Genomic DNA, 19,517 nt, shown 5'->3' with positions numbered 1-19,517 from the left:
ACCCCTCGGTCCTGTATTACTGTGAAATCATTTGCATAGTGTTCAGCAAATTTGCATAAAATTGGAGCCAAGAGAGCTTGGCTGGGTGTTCAGGCCACACTCTTTCTCCACACTGCTATGGCCGCCCCCGTGGGTCACCATTTATTTACAAGGGTGGTAGAGCGAGACAGACCCCCGGTTAGAATCAGCGTAAAAGTAGAATCCCTTCCCCGCGCCGCCATGGAAGTCGGTGTCCTCTGGGGTAAACGAGCGAAGGAACTCTGAGATGTAATCTGGCCGCTGCGTCCTTTGTTATGACAAGAGTTTATTTTATAGGACTCTGACCTACGGCATGAAAACCTCAGCTTCAGCTGGGGTTGTGATGATCCATGACGGTGCGCACACCTGAACGCCGCCGAGCTCAGATTCCAGCCCGTGGGCCCCCTGGGAAACCAAACTCCCCACCCTTCATTCCAGAAAGCCACAGGCTTCCATCCCACAAGCAGAGTTTACCCTGGAGGACCCCTTCACCTTTCCACCAGGTACGTTGAGGGTACACTCAAGGTGGGGTGTGCCTGCCTCTAGATGCAGGGGCTCCTTCCTCTTCCTTTGGGTCAGGGAGGGAGGGAAGGGGTGAGGGACAGGGGCGCAGGGGTGGGGGGCAGGGGCCACAGATCTGCAGGCAGCAGGCGAGCAAAGTAAACGACGCAACAGAGAGGGCAAACGAGCAAGGGGAAAACGCACAGCCAACAATTTGATCTGCGTTTACGTTTTGTTATTTTATCTCAGCCGCCTATCTCTCTCTAGGACTATTTCCCAGAGAAATTCCATTTTCATTACAAAGCTGGTTTCTTATGCCAGGGGAAAGACTGTGGGGCTGTTATTATTGCATTGTTATTTCTACTAAGGTCATCTCAGATGGTATGTCTACGTGAGATAAATGGCTTCCTAAACAGGCTTCTCTGCATCCTGCCGCTGCTTATGTTTGCCCACTCATCACTCCTGGGGCCTTGGCACAAGCTGCTTCCAGGAAACTCCAGAAAAGGAGAGGCCACCACGCGGTGATGAAGGGCACGAGTGCTCTGCGGATGCCTGAGTTCAAATCCCAGCTCAACCACAGAAGTGGCGGAGTTGGCCGCCTCTCCAAGCCCCTGCTATCCTCGTGTACAAGGACAAAACTGCACCAAGCTCTCTGGAGGCTCCTAAGGAACAAACGCGTTAATGCAGATAGGATTTAGAGACTATGTGGCACAGAGTAGCCCCCCTACATCGTGATATGGCTGGGCTGTCCCCCTAACGCTGCCCCTTCTGCCTGTAACATCACACAGCCAGCGGTCCGTTCGTCCAGGCCAATGTTTATTGGGCGCCTACTCTGTGCTTGCCTTGCACTAAGCACAGAGTATTCAGTGGCGGTCAAATTGTATCCATATTCTCAGATTCTATCTTTGAAATGCCTTCATGGTCGTTCCATCCCAGCGGGAAGTAGGGGCAGGCGCTCAGCCCCATCCCAAGATGGGCACCTGCCTCACCTTCCCACCTGGCCTCTCTCCGCCCCACCCACCGCCACCAGGACTCACGATCCTGCTAGAAATCTTCACTGGCTCGCCGCTGCACAGAAGATCAAATCTAAATTCCTCGGGGGGGACACTCAGGCGTTAGTGAATCAGCTTCATCTATTCCTCCAGCCTCCTCTCCTTCTTCCACCCCAGGGCCCCTCTATTCTGCTCATGCTGACTTCTATACCAACCCCGAGCTCATCAGACCCTTCCCATTACTCTATTTGCACACCGTACCCATTCCCATTCTCCACAGGGCAGGCTCTTATTTGTATCCTTCCAGATTCTGGCCAAATGGCACCTCCTCTGGGAAGCCCTCCTTGACTTTCTCAGGAAAAACGCAGCGGGCTGCGATATTTTTGTTTGTGCATCTGCCTCCCCGGGGAGACTGCCCTCTGCAAGGCCAGAGTTGGCATGGAGAAACCTCGAAGGCACTGAGAATGGTGAATGAACCAATGACCACGTTTCACCGGGCAGTACTTCCGAACTGAAGACACCAGGCAGATGCTCAGGGTTCAGACGTCCCGAGGAGGCTCGAGCCCCCTTGGTGCACGCAGCAGGGTGGCCAGCCATGCTACATATGCAAACAGTGTCATTCGGGGCGAGCGAGGAACATTTAGACACAGCAGGATGGCAGAAACTCCGCCAGCAGTACCGACTCCGGTATCAACCCGAGTCCAGCTCCTCTGGATTCTCCGCTCTCCAAAGCGAGGGGCAAGGCAAGGGACATCCAGGTAAGCAGATGCCACGGAGGGGCGCTCAGCCCGAGTAATCTTGGTGACACCGCTGCAGCCGTGCCTCCTCTCTTTCGCCACATTCTGGGGTGAGTCATTTCACATAAGTGGATTTTTCAGATGACTGAAGCCTAAACTTGTAAAACATGTTAACCATTTGGAATGGAGTCATTTCAGGAACGGACTACCCGCTTCCCCTGAATTCTTCAACTCTCCCTATGGAAAGTGAGCCTGTCTTGATGAGTCAGCAGCACCATTAGGAACAAGCGGGCCTGCCCCGCGCCACAGCCCAGAGATAAGTTCAAGGGCGGCTGAATCTTCATGACCGCCTGCACCCTCCCCCCCAGTGGAGCTTCGGGCAGCTGTGTCTGGTTCCCAGACTGGGTTTCACAGCGCGGTTCCCTCCTTCCTTACAGTCAGCCCCTTAGAATAACCCCTCCAGCCATCTCCAGGCTCTGATGCCCACTCAGTGCCAACTGGCTGCACGGGCTGTTCCTCGCGGCTGGAAACAAAATGATAACCTATCCTGTGAGGAAGTGTATTTAAAAAAAAATGGGAGTGGAAACTATTTTGCCTTAAAAAGGAATGAAATTGTGACCCAGGTTCCAGCCTGGATAGACCTTGAGAACATGACGTTGAGCGAGATGAGCCAGACACAGAAGGACAAATACCGTGTGATTCCCTTGCGTCGGTACTTAAGAGTCGTCAAAGCCAGAGACAGCAAACTAGTAGTTACCAGCGGCAGGGTGGGGGGAGGCGTTGGGGGGGGGGGGCAGGTAGGGAATCGGGGCTTTGCGTTTAATGGATACAGAGTTTCATTTTGGGGATGGATGGTTCTGGAGATTGATGGTGATACCACCCTGTGAATGTGCTTAATGCCACTGACTGTATGCTTCAAGAAAGAGTTAAAGTGGTATCTTTTAGGTTACATATATTTCCTTCTGTTTCTTTTTCTACACACACACACACACACACACACACACACACACACACAAACACACACACACATACACACACAACACAAATCTGTTAAGAATGATGGCCAAGCTCTTATGACTAATGGGTGTGACCTTTGGCGTGTGACCTTTGTGTCACCCTTCTGCATGGCAGGGGTTGAAATTCCTTCCTAGTTCTTACTCGTGTTTAGAATCATCATAATTGCTGAACAGGGTGTTAATGGACTTCACAGTCATAAAGGCCCTTCATTCACCAACCACAACCCCGGGGACAAACGAGCACTCTTCATTTCCAGGTAGACATCACAAATAATCCCGGGTAGAAAACTGAGGCCGAGAAACGGCACAACTTTCTTCTCTTCACACGGGAAACCAGGGCGCCCGTCCCGGGCACGGAATCCAAATGTCCCCCCTCCCCTGTCCTGAGATCAAGCCCTACCGCTAGGAGGTCACGTAGAAAGCCATTAAAGAACAAGGAATCTAAGTATCTCAAATCTTTGGGATTTTAAGGATTCGTACAGATATATAAAGCAGGCTTTTAAATATTATAGTGTTAGGTTATAGCTTATAAATTAAACATTTTAAACTCTATTGGACCCACATTTTTATTTTTTACTTTTAAATTTTTTAAATGTTTACTTATTCTTGAGAGAGAGAGAGAGACAGACAGAGAGACACAGAGACAGAGTGTGAGTGGGGGAGGGGCAGAGAGAGAGGGAGACACAGAATCTGAAGCAGTCTCCAGGCTCTGAGCTATCAGCACAGAGTCCAACACGGGGCTCAAACTCACAAACTGCGAGAGCATGACCTGAGCTGACGTTGGATACTTAACCGACTTGAGCCACCCAGGTGCCCCCAGATCCACATTTTTAAAGCAGTCTAGTCCACAGAAGACAGGAAAGAGCTGGTGGTTTGTTCAGTTCTAGTAACACAGATCCCAGGGTTTGGGAAGCCTGGTTTTGAACTCTGTCTCCATTAATGAAGGTTACTATTGCGGCTCTTCCTGAATGATAATTTCCCTTCCTTCTTGTGCTTCTCTATGAAATACCAAGAAGTTCGACACTAAAAATTATAACATGTTGTGCCTGGGAGAAATGTTTAATTTAGTTTTTAATTTTTTATTTACTTATTCTTGAGAAAGAGAGCGACACAGCATGAGTAGGGGAGGGTCAGAGAGAGAGAGACAGAATCTGCAGCAGGCTCCAGGCTCTGAGCTGTCAGCACAGAGCCTGACACGGGGCTGGAACCCACGAACCGTGAGATCATGACCTGAGCCGGAGCCAAACGCTTAACCGACTGAGCCACACAGGCGCCCCTAGTTTTTATTTTCATATACTTTCTTACACAAACCCCTTAAAACAGTTTTTTTTTCCTTCTGAATTTGACTTATTTATTTGGCACATGAACTTAAGTCAAATATTCAACCTATATTGTTTAGTAACACCGAGAGATACCCAATTAATGAAAAGGCAGGAAGAAAAAGAGATAGGTTTACTAAGGAGCCTAGTAAGAGTTTCCTATCTTGTCAGAACTTAGTGTTCAAGTTTCTTTTAAGAAAGTAGCTTCCTGGCCCACGGCTGACACTCCCTGAGCCTGTAAACCAGCGCAGTGGCATCCTGTTCAAATGTTATTGTGGAAACACTGTGCTGTTCTAGGTCAAATGTATCCAAATGAAACCAAGGAGGATGGAAATAACTCTCCCTTGATACACCGTGGTGGCCAACAGTGGGTTTGTTTATGAGTGGAATAAAATTTACAGCTAAATATAAAAAAAAAAGATAGATCATCATCTTGTAAGCTTGAGTAACATGTCATTTCACCTCTGGACTCTGGAAAAAAACACTAAGGTCATGCCTAAAATCAGACAGCGAAGGGCTGAGGATCACACCGGAGGTAAAACCGCAGACTTTTCCCACATTTTGATTAAGGCATCAGGCAGGTTACAATTGGACAGTGAGGTCATTTCTCTTGACCCTGCGATGGCTTCTGAATCTGGTGTCTGGTCTTGGTATGAAACAGCGATTACTACTTATTTTTCAAAGGCTATTTACACAGACTGTTGGAGCCAAAGAGAAGAGAGACAGAAACAAAATGTTTCTCTATCTCTTTTTTTTTTCAGCTATGCAAGAACTTTTAAAAGTCCCCTTTATGAAAGATTTCACCTCCTACTTACTAAAAGAAAGATGACTAATTGGCTTCCTAAGGAAACACAAAAGAAACCAAAGAGTCACATGCATCAAATTGTTACTTTTTAATAGAGTTCTGTTTTACATTTAAATTTTTTTTTAAGTTTTAGAGGACATCCATTACAACTTGAAGGGCCTAAAAAAGAATCTGGTTTTGCCTCTTCCTAGGCAAACTTCCTTGATTTTGCAGAAACTTTGATCCCTCAATCTATAATTCCACTTCCTACCCTGAGAAGAGGTTATGAGGGTTGGTTCACTAAATTCCATCCTTCCTCCTGACTTTCAACGACTGGGGCCATTGATCAAAGTGATAATGATGGAAATGGGGAAAATGAACACATCAGGAGGGGTAAGGGGGAAAAGTGGTCCAAACATGTTAGCCAAAAGTGGAAGTCGTCTTTAGTTCCATATTGCGTATGGTAACCCATCTTAAACTGACACACAGGCTGTTTAACACTAACATATACAGTAATTTTAAGGGTGAGCATTATGTTTTCAGCTGTTAACGTTAAAAACAAAAGCCACTTGATCTCCTCTGTGTAATTTTCAGTAAGACTACAAGACCCTCAGAAGTCATGTGAGACTCCGTAAAGCCCCACAGACACCACTGTATCACTTTGTCCCGTTTCTGTTACATTGTGGTCCGTATACTGTTAAGCATTTGCCTCTTCACTAGTCTAACTTCCCACCATGTTGGACTCATGAGAGGTGTGAGAGGCGGGTCTCGCTGCCACGCTTTCTGTGGGCCTCGGGGTTCTTCTAAATATTTGTTGAATAAATGAGGCTGAACGAACACAGCCACCTGCCCTTTAGACACTACGGGGATCTTCCCGATGAAGCCCCCACCGTTTTTTAAATTCAATAAGCACCTCACTCGCCAAGCTTCTGTGGCACATCTAAGAGAAGAGGCCTGGAGGGGGGCACTTGTTGGGAGAGCACTGGGTGTTATATGGAAACCAACTTGACAATAAACTGTATGTTTAAAAAAGTAAATAAAAACATGGATGGCTAATTAGATGCTGATCAAAATGAGCATCGACATTCATATAATCCCAGCTGCTGTGCTGTCTTCTAGAACCCTCGGTGAGTTGAGGGAACCCTCCCATCCCTCACACTGCTGTCTCCTTAGAGAAGTGACACACTCAAGCCCGCTCAGCCCTGAAGCACCCCCACAGGGTCTGGAGCAAATGTGCGGGCGTCGAGCGGCAAGAGGTTGGACACCCCCCTCCACCAACATGAAACACCCTTCACAAGCTAAATCGAAGGACGGAGAAGAGCCTAAAAGACTGTATTTTAATTGTCCTGAGAATTTTTTGAGATGAAAAGCAGCAGAGGATACGATTTTCCACAATTAGAGCTACTTGATTACGTTTCTATTGAGGAATCTGGTGTCCTTGTGAAAACAGCCTGAGAAGGAGCCCGGGTGAAGAGACCTTCGCTGGGCTCCGAGTCGGGGAACAAACACCAGCTCCTCGGCACCTGCTGGCTGTCGCCTGGCTTTGTGAGGCCGTTCTCTCCTTGCACGGGAATAAACAAGGGACAAAAAGGGTGTGGGAAGAGCGAGGCAGAAGGGAAGAGGGAGCGTGATGGCTGGCTGGCCCGGGGTTGTCGTCAAGACCACATGGGCCCCCAGACACCGAACTCCTCTGCAAACGTGAAAATCCTCTGTCGAGGAGAGACATTGTTGCAAATTTTTTCACGTGGAGGAAATTTTTATGAAAACTGCCTTGCATAATTGAATTCCTTCCTCAAACACACTTCTGTTGGTTGTTAATCAAGATGTATTACCACGTGAATTCTAACAAAAGAAAATTCTCAACCAGGCAGGGTTAATTTAAAGGAATGGGAAATAAGATACGATACATAGATAATGAGACTACAAAAAGGACCATATTCTTTTTGAAATGATTTATGGAAAAAGAGCACCGTCACTGAGGAAGAAATGAACCAAGTTCTGAAGCGTTCAGTCCATCACTATATCTTCCTAAAACTCTCTCTACTCTAGTCCTAACCCTTGCTCAACACTCTCGATTTCTTGCTGTCCCCATGACTGTCCCTCTTGGTCAGGCACATGGTCTCTTGCTCCTTTACTGAGCTAGCCTCCTCCCTGTCCCTAATTTCTCCCCAGTCTCATTAATGGCAGGATCATTCTAGAATAAACCCCTCCTGGGTGGCACATCTCCCGCATCGCCTTTCTGATCTGCCCCCTCGCTCTCCTGTCCCCACAGGCTGGACTCCTCGGTTCCCGCAGCTCACCACATGCTCTCGTGCCTCTGGCCTTTGTTCTAGGAGTTCTGCCTGGTGGCCACACGTGGCTCCTCCTTCCCACGTCTCTAGGTTACTTCTCACTCATCCCTCAGGCCTCAGCCCCCTTCCCTGGGAAGACTTCCTTGACTCTAATCAATGCCCCCACTGTGGCTGTGTTTCTTCTTTCCTCGTTCTACCCAGGCTCCCCTCCTGCTGCTGCATAATGATCTCCACCCCGCAGACTGTGAGCCATGTTCTCTGCTTCCCGCCTCCCACATCCCCAGGGCCTGGCCTACAGCATGTGCTCAATTAAAAAAAAAAAAATGCGTGGGACAAATGAATAACCAATCTCCTATTCTGTCTGCTTTAATTGTATGATCCAGCACAAAACAAAGCACCACAGTTATTCCCTAGAAAACACAGAGATGCGATTGGGGTCTTCATAATAAAAATGAGAGCTTTCTTCACTATCAGGCTGAGCCAACCAGGTGGAGAGGTTTGAAGGAAGAGTCACGCATCTGAGCTCATATTAAATTTCCCCGAAGTCTCCACATTAAAAAAAAATGTTCATCTACCTGTTTCTGAGAGAGAGAGAGAGACGGGGGGCAAGTAGGGGAGGGGAAGAGAGAGAGAGGAAGACACGGAATCCGAAGACAGGCTCCAGGCTCTGAGCTGTCAGCACAGAGCCCGACACAGGGCTCAAACCCACGAACCGTGAGATCATGACCTGAGCCGAAGTCAGACGCTTAACCGACTGAACCACCCAGGCGTCCCCAAAGCCTCCACATTCTAAAACCACGAATTTCCTCACTGGTCATGCCCTTTCCATATTCCTTGCAAAGGTATTTTCAATCTCCATTTGCCATGCACTTTCATCAGTTAATTTTTAATTGAGCCAAATATTAAACGCTCGCATTAACCAGACAAAGCGTGTTTCGCTCCTGATTTGCAGCGACAGCTTGTGTTATGCTCACACACAGGCCAAGCATGAAATAGAAAACTAATAACCCCTTAAGTGTATTCTCAAAGTATCATTTATGGGAAAGAAAACTACATTCAAAGGAAACTTTGTGCAATGGCTGTCATTTTTTTCCTCCCAGAGCCACAAGCTGTTACAAAAGCGGGGGAGCTCATTTTCTCACGGATCCGGACGGGCTCAAGCATCTACTGTCACTGGATGTATTCATTAAGAAGGAATCTGGCAGCAGCACAGGGGACGGATACTTTGGAGAACGGGCCAATTATCTGGGTGTCCTTTATGATTTCAAGTTTCTGAATTCACTCACAGATAAGCCACTTGAAGAGGGTCTGGCAATGGTAACATAACGCACAGATGGTCACTGAAGAAATGAGAGGGAGGGGGGGAGAGAGAAGAGAATTTGTTTGCTTGCGGTTTCATTCATGGGGACAGATCTGCAAGCTGACACATCCCTCTTTTTAAAAAGCCCCTGGAGAAGTATGGTCAAGCTTCATTACAAGTAAACAAATCAGACAATCGTTCTCAAACAGATGATAAATGATGGGCAATAACATTTTTGAGTTTGCTTCATGCCAAGGGATGAGGCATCTTAAAATACAAATTCCACCAGTTCTGAAAACCGCAGAAAGGCAGTGATCCTGGCTGCAAGTCGTGCCCAGGAGTCAGCCCAAAGCAGCCAGGATGGCGGTGTTCTCCAGGGCACCCCTTCTCCAGGGCACCCCTGGTGGTCTTCTCGCGGGTCAGTGTCTGGAGAAATAAAATCTTGGGTTGTCTCACCTCTGGGATGACGGAGCCCTCCTGACTTCCACCTGCAACTGGCTGCTTGTGTTCACAGGAGAACCAGGGGTCATGTGCCCCTATGACTTTTAAGCTGTCGTTCTTTTCTATTTGAGCAACACTGCTAATCGGAGGGGGAAAACCACCTTGTTCCCACTCTGAGATCCCTGGACAAGCCTTGATTTCTCTCTCTCTTTTTTTTTATGGGTTTTTGTTTGTTTGTTTGTTTGTTTTATTTTTCAGAGACAGAGAGAGACCACACGAGCAAGGGAGGGTCAGAGAGAGAGGGAAATACAGAATCCAAAGCAGCTCCAGGCTCTGAGCTGTCAGCACAGAGCCTGATGTGGGCTCGAACCCAGGAACTGTGAGATCATGACCTGAGCTGAAGCCAGATGCTTAACCAACTGAGCCACCCAGGTGCCCCGCCCTGATTTCTTTAATGATAAGGTGATGAATAATCTCAGACGTCAAGACTGCCACTGGGCTTGAGATTTGTGCCATGGGAGGGAGAGCAACTACACACACAGGTACATACACAGACTGTGTGCATTCTTTGCATAAACAGATACAATGTGACAACCAATGGCCGAGTGTCTAACATCAGCATTAAGGACAGTTGAACATTTAATATGAAGCGAAATCTAGACTTCTCTTCGAGTATGAATGACACACTTTTTCAATTCAATGATGAATGAGGGATGAAATCAAAACACTTAATGGGCGCTTGTCTTTTTGCATTTCTATTAAGTATCAACGAATCTGTGAAATGGGACATTTGGAACACTCATGCACACTCTACCGTAAGGCGAGTCGGAGAACGTTAGTTGGTGAGGAGGAATCAGATGCTCAAAATGCCTCTCACATAATCTTTTCTTCATTCATTCATTCAGTAAACAATTATTGTGTGCGCCTGCTGTCCACTCTACTAGGTAGAGGATAAACACAATAAGAGAAATAGTTCATTAAGTGAGGAGGTACCAATGAAGGAGAACTCTGATTTTAGAAGACCTCCACACATGGTGGTTATTATTAAAGATATTGGAACAACACGAATTTGACTCAACTGGAGTTATTCTTTCAGGAGGCAAACTGGTAGTGGGAAGCCAAGCTTTAAACAGGAAAACTCACTAGTGAATCGCCTTAATCCAATCCACAGAGGTCTAAGGAGGACCTCTGGGGAAAAGCCACGTGGAATCAGCCTGGGCAGTGAGGACACTTTTGGAAATGAAAGAAGGAAATGGGAAATCTACGCAGTTTGGGAAGAAAGACATATTGTGTTCTCATCCCAAGTTCTCTCTTGAGCTCCTGGTCTCCAAGGCCAACTGCTGCCAGGCATTTCCACTTGGGGTGGACACCCAAGTTAGAACTCAGAATGTCCAAAATTAACTTCATCCCATTTACCCTGCAAAACAGCACTGTTCTCAACTGTCCTCTCTCTCTCGAGGACAATGTCACTTTTGGGATCAGCTGGGTTTCAGACCCAAGTCCTCAGCTTCTTCAATCGGTGGTCAGGCCTCTCCCCCACATCTGCCTCCCGACTTTTCTGCTCCGCACTCTGCCGCCATGGTTCGAACCTCCTCCCTGGTCTCCCACTGTCCAGCAATCTTCCACAAGCCCACACTCCCTGCCTTGCCTCAGAGCCCTTTCAATGCCTACCAAGTTAAATACAAACCTCTCAGCTTAGGACCCAGTTCTGTCTCAGGAGAGATCTCTATGCCCCAACCAAGCCACACTCTTTACCATTTCCACCATTCTCCAATGATGCCTCACATATTCCTGTCTGCTTGGACTTCTCCAGTCCAGTTATCTAATATGCCCTCTCCCCAGATCTCCGACCTACTACCTTCTTGAGGAAACTCTTCCATTCCAGTTGGACCAGATCTCTCTGTCCACTAAAGAGCAGCAAAGACTACAGCAATTTACATCTCTTTAGTCCCACTCCTGGTTGGTAAGTTCCTTGATGACAAAATTGATCTGACACATTTTTTTACTCAAATAAAGCAGCTGGCATAGAGCCGTGCACATAGTAGGTGAGTATTAATGTGCTTGATATACGAAATCACAAGATCTTCATAATGCTTTCCATTTCTATCGCTGCCCTTTGTGCGTTCAGGTTTGTGGACAATTGCTCATTTTCCTTGATAAGACTTCCTCATGCCATTTTCTTTGTACGCTGTCACTTTAATATTTAGTAAGTGGCCCTGCCTCACTCTACTTACGATTTTGCTTTTAAAAAACTCAAAGCCACCTTTAAAAGTTCTCAGTCTTAAAATGAAAGAGAGAGAGAGAGACTGAGCGAGAGAGGGAGGGAAAGAGAGAGAGAGAGAGAGAGAGAGATACTGGAAGGAATTCATAACGGAAATGACTAGGAGGTAGTCCTGAAATTTTAGACTCAGCAGTGCCAACTGGCATCATTCATGGACTGGCCTTTTTGTTTTTCTTAAGGGATAAAAAATCAACCTCTGAAGCTGACGGTATAATTTGCAGTTAATTTTATTCCTGTTCTAATTATAAGAAGGTAATAGAGCAATCAGGCGGTGAATTAAGAGTACCAAGTATCTGTCCCACATGCTCCTGGAATTCGAACGCACCTGGGTAGACTATGTGGCCACAATTCCATCCTAGAGTGACAACACAGACATAATCTTCCTGGTGTCGCACAGACAAAGGAATCGCCGTTCTCCGCTATGAGAAGATGGGAAAAGTCAAAAAGAGACGGCCTACGACACTGACCCCTTGTTTGGTCCTCTAAGCATTAAAAGTCACAGACTGTCGAGGTTTCCACGCGTAAGAAGAGACCGTTAAAAATAGAAAGAGTCATTGGAACTGTCACAAGAAAGCTGTATTAGACTCAATGGAAAAAGCTCCTTTGAAATATTAAGGCTTCACTTGACACCATGGGTCCTCGGGTTGTTTTCAGAAGACAGAGCAGAGAGGAGAGCGGGGTCAGTCATAAGCTTCTGACTCATTATGTGGAAGCCCCAGAGAGCCAATGAGCTGATTATTAACTAAAAATGGAAAATGGCTCTCTCCCTGAAATTCTGAAGGCAAGCAGGGAAGAGAACGAAAACACAAATTTTCCGAATGGTTTCCTAGTGAAGAGCCTGTTCCATGGGTCACGTGTAGGAGAGGTCCGCGTTCCGTGGAGAAACTTCTCAGAGAATCCGGTCAAGCTACCCAGGCAGCTCTCGGTACACTGCTGCCAACGGTCACACCAGCATGGCAGGGACATTCCCTTCGTTCACGTTCAAGAGGGCGGCTGGGGAAGTAGTCTTGAATATATTATTTTAGCTATTTTAGTTAAGTTAGTCAAAACTTATCTACGGCTGGAGTATAGGCCCTCTAATCTCCCACTGCAGAGATCAGAGCAGGCGAGAGTGCCGCCAGCAGATCCTATCTGGGCCCCGCACATGGTTGGAATGCGTGATCTCTGGATGGAAAGCGTCGTAGCTGCTGACAGACAGGTGCCTTGCCCCGCTGCCTGTAGCAAGGTTGGAGTAGAGGTTATATTGCAGCCGTGACCCTTTTAGGCTCTTCAGGTGAATTCTACGCTGAACGTGTTGGGAGCAAAAAGGAGCTGCACAGGGGGCTCCTGGTGGCGAAATGAGGGGCAGGTAGGGGGCAGGGCCCCCATGCAAAAGCCCAAACGGCTTCAATCATCATTCTTCCTCAAGGACCGCTGGGCTTATCTTTGGTCTGGCAAATAAAAAGCAGAGAAATGTCGACACTATAGAGTTGAGCGTGTATCAGGACAAGCGGCAGCCTACAGAAATACTTTCTAAGATGAAAAAAGGCTTTATTGTCATTTCCAAAGTTTGACAAAAGTTTAAAGAAGAGGCCATGAGTGCCAGCAGGTACAGACAGTAAAACACCTGCCCTTCAGGAACACAAATGCTACAGTGGACCAGAAATTTCTATAAACAAAGTTTTGGAAGGGATGCCTCTCACCAAATGAAACAGTACCATAACCCAAACCAAAAGAAAACAAAAGCTTTAAAAAAAAAATCTCTCCCCAACTTAACAGAAGACCACGCGGGAAGGGAAGGGGAAAACAGTTTCAAACAAAGAGGGAGGCAAACCATAAGAGATTCTTAAATACAGAGAACAACTGAGGGTTGATGGGGGTGGGGGGTGGGTGGGGGTAGGGAAAATGGGTGATGGGCATTGAGGAGAGCACTTGTTGGGATGAGCACTGAATGTTGTATGTAAGTGATGAATCATGGGAATCTGCTCCCAAAGCCAAGAGCACACTGTATACACTGTATGTTAGCTAACTTGATAATACATTATATTAAAAGAAGAAATCTCTCCCCAAGGAAGAGCCCTGTTCTGTTCAAAATCAACTTGCATTTTTCCAGCTACAAGGATGAATTAAGAAAGAGTTCTTCAAGTTAAATTATTCTAATCCTAATCAAAGCCTTGATTGTCTTTTACATACAAAGAATTAAGGAAACACTGAAGACAGGTGTTTATTAAGTCTTCTTAATGTGTATAAAGAGGGCTTAATGGGCAAATATTTAACAAGGGAACCCCTTCCCCGCCTTTCCGTATTCTTAAGTGTATGTTTTTGCTATACATTAGTTTTAAAAATATCTACATTTCTCCTCCCATTTCAATCAGGCCTAATGCACACGTGAACAGCCATATGGTTATAAGTAACTTTCTTAGACAATGATTGAAGTATATGCAAAATAACAGACAGTGGATTTTTTCCTTTTTCTCTCTACATCTGAGAATCTGGGATCGTGTTTAAAAGGTTGCGTTTACCTGAGTTTACTTAGACACCTACCTCCTCTGGTTTCTCTTCAGATTGTATAAATCTTTCGCCTTTTACTTAGACACCTACAACACGAGCCTGTGAGGTCATCCAGGACAGGGCTAGAACTCTTCCTCGGTCCTCACCCTAACCCAGGGCCAGGTACATAAAGAAATGCAATCATGCCTTGGACGATTTTCGTCGTTAACCTGTTTAGATGTCAAAGGCTAATATTGTTTGAATCAAACCAAGAAGAATGAAAGAAAAGCTTCAGAGTGACGTAAATTCACTGAGTGGTCTCCTGTATGTAGCTGGGGGAAAGGGTGACCAGCTTTCCAGGTTATGGCTATACCTGAATAAGGTGATATTAGATTACCTTAAAAACGTTTAACAGAACTTTTGAACTTCAAATACAATATATCTCTGGGGGGAAAACCTTTCTACTTGTGCACTACAAAGACAGTGCTGTTTTTCCAGCACAAATGCACTTGTGCTAAGATACTGCCTTGATCAACTATTGCTAAAACATGATGAGTGACCTCAGAAGTGGGTGTGGGCTGAGCTGATTGGGAGGGATGACTAGTAATACACACAGCACCCACGCACCTGCCACACGCGTGACTTTATCATTCCTCAAAAAAGCTGAGTGGGACTGGAAGCAGAGACAAGGAAAAACTTTGAGAGTCTGCTTTAAAAAAATAAAAAATTGTGGCTTTCTGTGACCTGATGTGCTGTGTGTGTTAATGACATTTAAGCAATCTGAAAATGTACCAGTTCCATCAAGGATTGCTAAAAAGATCAGTCAGTTCTCACTAGAAAGCTAAGCTAAACGTAACAGGATTCACAAAAGAAAGCCATGTTTTTAACTGACATTAAAGAGCAACAAAAGCCCTAAAACAGAAAAGGGAACTAAGTGAACTATAAAATTTTACAAAGGTCCCGAAACATAATCACTCAACAGCACGTGACTTGCAAACTCTACAGGCGATAATGTAGTTTTTTTCTACGAAGTAAATTATTGCAAGGGAAGCATGTGACTCTTAGGCAGAAACATACACTTTCCCAAGGAAAGTTCATCATTAAATAGATTATTGAAGACGGGATCATCTTCGGACTATTTTTAATCCCTATCATTCTGCTGCCAAAATTGGCCATAAGCAGCTGATACTCAGCTGCTAGGAAAATGATGCTTTTTCACGTATTTTGTACATTGGCATGAGAACGGTGCTGCTTTCCAGCTAATCAAACGTTTTGGTAGATTTGGACGGCACACAGAAGGCAGAAACTGTTTGCTGACCAAGTAATAAAAGGGAAGCTAACCTCTTCTGGATGTGGAGAAGTAAGTTCCTGTCGTCCTAAACCACAAAGACCAAAAGACAAAAAAAAAAAAAAGAAAAGAAAAGAAAAAAAAAGTCACGCCACCATCCCATCAACAGAATAAAGCTAACCTCCTGTCAAGCCCCCTCTTCCTTTTAGGAGCCCACCCCTCACTCTCTTGTGGGACGTGATGCTGAATGTGGTCTCATTTCTCAGCTCGGGGGGAGCTATCAATTTTCCTCACCATCAACTTTCCCGGATCTCAGCGCTTTGACCACAAGAGCCCCTTCTCCTTGAAGCAATCTGAGAGTCACTCAATGCACCCATAGAACTCAAACCGTGTTATACCAGGGGATAAAAGAATAACTAATGGAGCTATCAAAAGAGCTAAATCTCCTGCCTTTAATTGGAATAGAAATGCTATTTCACTTTATTGAGATCAATAATGCCAATACAAACGATATAGCTACCATGAAAAACATTCTTGAGAAGACTGAGCTTACAATAATTTATCTCTTCTCTTTCATTCCAACTCATTTCTTCCCAGAATCAGATCACACTAGTGGACATACTGGGAAACAGTCAGTAGTCTAGGTAACACTAGAAACCTGGGAGGCCACTGGAATCACGCTGTGGGATCCACCCCAGATTATCATTTTCCCCAAAAGATGTCCCCAGGAGCCAATGGTAGATAAAAGTCAATGTCTCTAGTTATTACATGCACTCGAGAACCTCCACCTCACGTGAACCACCAAATTAGACTCATTAGCCGTCAGGTGGGAACGCAGATTCTGCGTCTCTAACAAGCGCCCAGGTGACGCTTCCGCTGTTGGCCTGTGAACCACACCTGCAGTCGCGAGGCTCAGACAGTTCCTAGAACTGATACTGTCTTGTGCTCCCTCCGTCCTGTGGCCACACAGTGCCTCATTCAGCCTTAGGAATAAAACCACACTCCACTCTAACTCAATTTCTTCTTAGTCTTTATTGGATTTGTAGGCTTCTGGGACTAGCTCTCAGACGCCTATCATTCCAAGATGCTGCTTTCTCCAAGTTCTGGAACATGAAACACAAACAGTGTTCCTTAATCTCGGAAGACTGATTTTGCATCAACAGCAGCAAAGGAGAAAAGGCACTTCAAATCTAAAGCCCCCATTAATTTACGTGTAGGAGATGAGCTGATCCACTGAGATCCAGAAACCACGAGAGACGCTGTCAAACGTCAAAAGGATGTACTAGCTCTCTTCTGAAACGTGACCATTGGCATCCAGAGTACTTTACACTGTAAGACGCAACACAGAAAACTGGGGCAAATTTCAGGGTTGGGGGATGTCTGTCAGTATGCCATATACCAAAAATAAAAATTTAGATTAGTAATGCCCGTATGAAAGGATAGGTAAATCCCTTATAAACTCTCAAATACCAGCACTTGCCTTCCAAAGTATCCATTTAGGATTCCATTTCCTGATATATACTTTTCTTTCGCCAAATTCCCTTGTTTTCCTATATAGCCATCATCCATCTATATGTTGTCCTGAAAATGACACATTTTATCAACAGCTATTTTTGCCTCCATATGATTTATTTTTACTCTAAAAGGCTTTGTCAAAATATTCTCTATCGTGTTCTACGGTCTGTCGTTGTGGTTTGGGATCATGAAATATAGCCTCTACATTTATCCATCTCAGATACCTGTTGACCACAAAGATTGGCGCTCCCAGGAAAACTCTATTTTGAAAGGAGTTAAAAGTGAGCCTTCACTGAAAATGAAAACTCACTTGTATGAGGTGTTAATATAGAACAATGCAACAAGACAAAGACTGTCATCTCTTACTCTCTATCATAAACATATGTCTATGTCTCGGTTTCCTATTTTTTTTTATTAAATTACTTAATAGAGGAAAGTTACCACCCTGGATTCCTTTCAGCAAGAAAGAAAATTCTGAAATATTTTTTCATAAAAATACAAAAGAGTAGAATTGTCAAATCAGTTTTACTTTGGTCTTAAAACTATCCTGTTGGAGGCTGGAACTCTGTACCTTTTTGGTGATGGTGGTTAAAAACAAAAACCACCCACTTAACCAAACATCTAAAAAAATATTCTTTAGCCCTTTAGTGAATTCTTCCAGAATTACTAAAGATCTGATGATGTGGGATCTTGAAAAAACAATTCACAAAGAGCATTTACATTTTAGAGATTTAAATGGGGATGTTTGACTTTTAAACACTCAACAGTGGCATCAATATTTTGTCAACTTTGATCAAGTAGGATCAGATTTTCAGGTCAGCCATCTACTTTTCTTGGCTTTTTCTCTTTTTTCTTGGCCTTAATGTTAGCACACTTGTAAACTGTAGTAAAATATGTAATGTGTTCCTTGAAACGGACTCCACTTACAGTCATTTCTAGGCTTTGTGCTCCTGGTAGGTCCTATAAAACAGTATCAGAACTTCTCCCCAGAGACTCTACAAGGAAGCACTGAGTTCCATCCTTTTTCATAACTAATTCTTCAAATTAAAACAAAAAAAGTGAAAAATGTTTAGACAAGAATTATTTCTTTTACTTTTTTCCTAAAGTAATAGTTTTAGATGGAAGATGTAGATCTCCGTTACAATTCTTCAGTATTAGGATCTGGACCCCTCACCCAGAGAATCACACGCTAAAAAATAACTTTATGGTAACGCGATAGAATCTCTCTCCAGCACCAGAAAAAAAAAATCTCCTCACAGATGTTCTTCCAAACTACAGGCATCAATCACTACAACTAAAGTCAGAGCGTGAGAGAATCCACAGCTAAGAATCAATTCTTCTACACTTTATACAGATATTGTAGACCCAAGTATTTTCAGCAGAGGAGACCTCGAACGATGTGGACTCCAGATGGTGAAAAGTAAAAGATACTAAAATTACAGTAAACTTTAAAATCACACACCAGTTATGGAAACGGAACACAAAGCATGTGGCCAGGACAAACTGTGTCACCAATGAGATAAAGTTTCCTGAGCCCAGTGCTCTTGAAGACACACAGGCAGGTCCCCTGGGAATGACCGCACACGATGAGGGATGTTGTTCCCAGACTTTTGGAAGGTCAACCTACCTCTTTACAAACACAGCTAAGTTTTCCAGGGAAAGGGGCTAAGTCGGATTTCCTCTTTGGGCAGATTTTACCAAGTGAGTCAGAAAAGGCATGCCCTTAGTCCTCTGGTGAGGTTGTTCTAACTGGGTGGTTCTCCAATTTTAGTACAAATCAGACCCACCCCCCAGGGGAACTTCTTGGGGATGCGGACTGCCAACCCAACCTGCCAACCACACCCGGTTCTAGTTCATGAGTAGTCTGGTGGGTGGGGGCCAGGATCCTTGGACCCCCAGTCTGAGAACCCTGAAGGGATACCATTTGCCCAGAGATCCCACTGGCCTGCAAATGCTGGATCTTTAAACCTCAACGGCTGGCAAGCAAGGAGAACACGTCTGGCCAAAAGGAATCATCAAGAGTAGGGTTGGCAGGGACAGCTTTTTTGCGGGGGACGGCGGGGGTGGGCAATCTGATTTTATTACACGGGCTCATCAGCCTGCCTGCCCTTGGTCCTGGAGCCCACGCACTCTCCAACCATGGATTCTCAACCTCCGGTTGGAAGCGTCCGGCCCAGACCCACATTCAAGCGGCCATGCACCTACCCAGCCTCCGTTGTCCTGGATCCAGGTGTGCAGGTGCCGGTTCAGGTACTCAGTCATCCATAGGGCGATGTTGTCCACCAGGGGCGACATCTCTCGGTTGACGCTCTCCACACACATGACCCCACCAAACTCAAAGAAGGCCACAATCCTCCCCCAGTTCACCCCGTCCCTGAAGAGCTCCTCCACCACCGTGGCAAAGCGTCCCCTCGCGGTGAACGGGGTCAGGTGCAGCTGGCTGGACATCTCCGCGAAGTCGCGGCGGTAGCGACGGGAGAAGTCATCGCCGGCCTGGCGCAGGGTCAGGTGGACCACAGGTGGCACGGGGCTGAGCGCGGGGCCCGCGGCGGCGGCGGGGGCGGC

At 45.7% G+C, this 19,517-nt stretch overlaps 1 protein-coding gene across 1 annotated transcript in view; it reads right to left on the bottom strand.

The window, feature by feature from the left end:
- BCL2 (BCL2 apoptosis regulator) overlaps positions 1 to 19,517 on the bottom strand; it is a 176,932-nt gene that overhangs the window by 156,922 nt on the left and 493 nt on the right. The window contains exon 2 of the mRNA XM_029921313.1: positions 19,158 to 19,517. This exon is cut by the window's right edge and continues 16 nt beyond it. Within this exon, the coding sequence (XP_029777173.1) occupies positions 19,158 to 19,517 (360 nt within the window). The remainder of the gene's footprint in view (positions 1 to 19,157) is intronic.

The sequence above is a fragment of the Suricata suricatta genome, chromosome 14 (genome assembly GCF_006229205.1).
Source record: "Suricata suricatta isolate VVHF042 chromosome 14, meerkat_22Aug2017_6uvM2_HiC, whole genome shotgun sequence".
Classification (NCBI taxonomy): Eukaryota; Metazoa; Chordata; class Mammalia; order Carnivora; family Herpestidae; genus Suricata; species Suricata suricatta.
The sequence above is the reverse complement of the archived record's forward strand: the minus strand, read 5'-3'. Positions and strand labels throughout refer to the sequence as shown.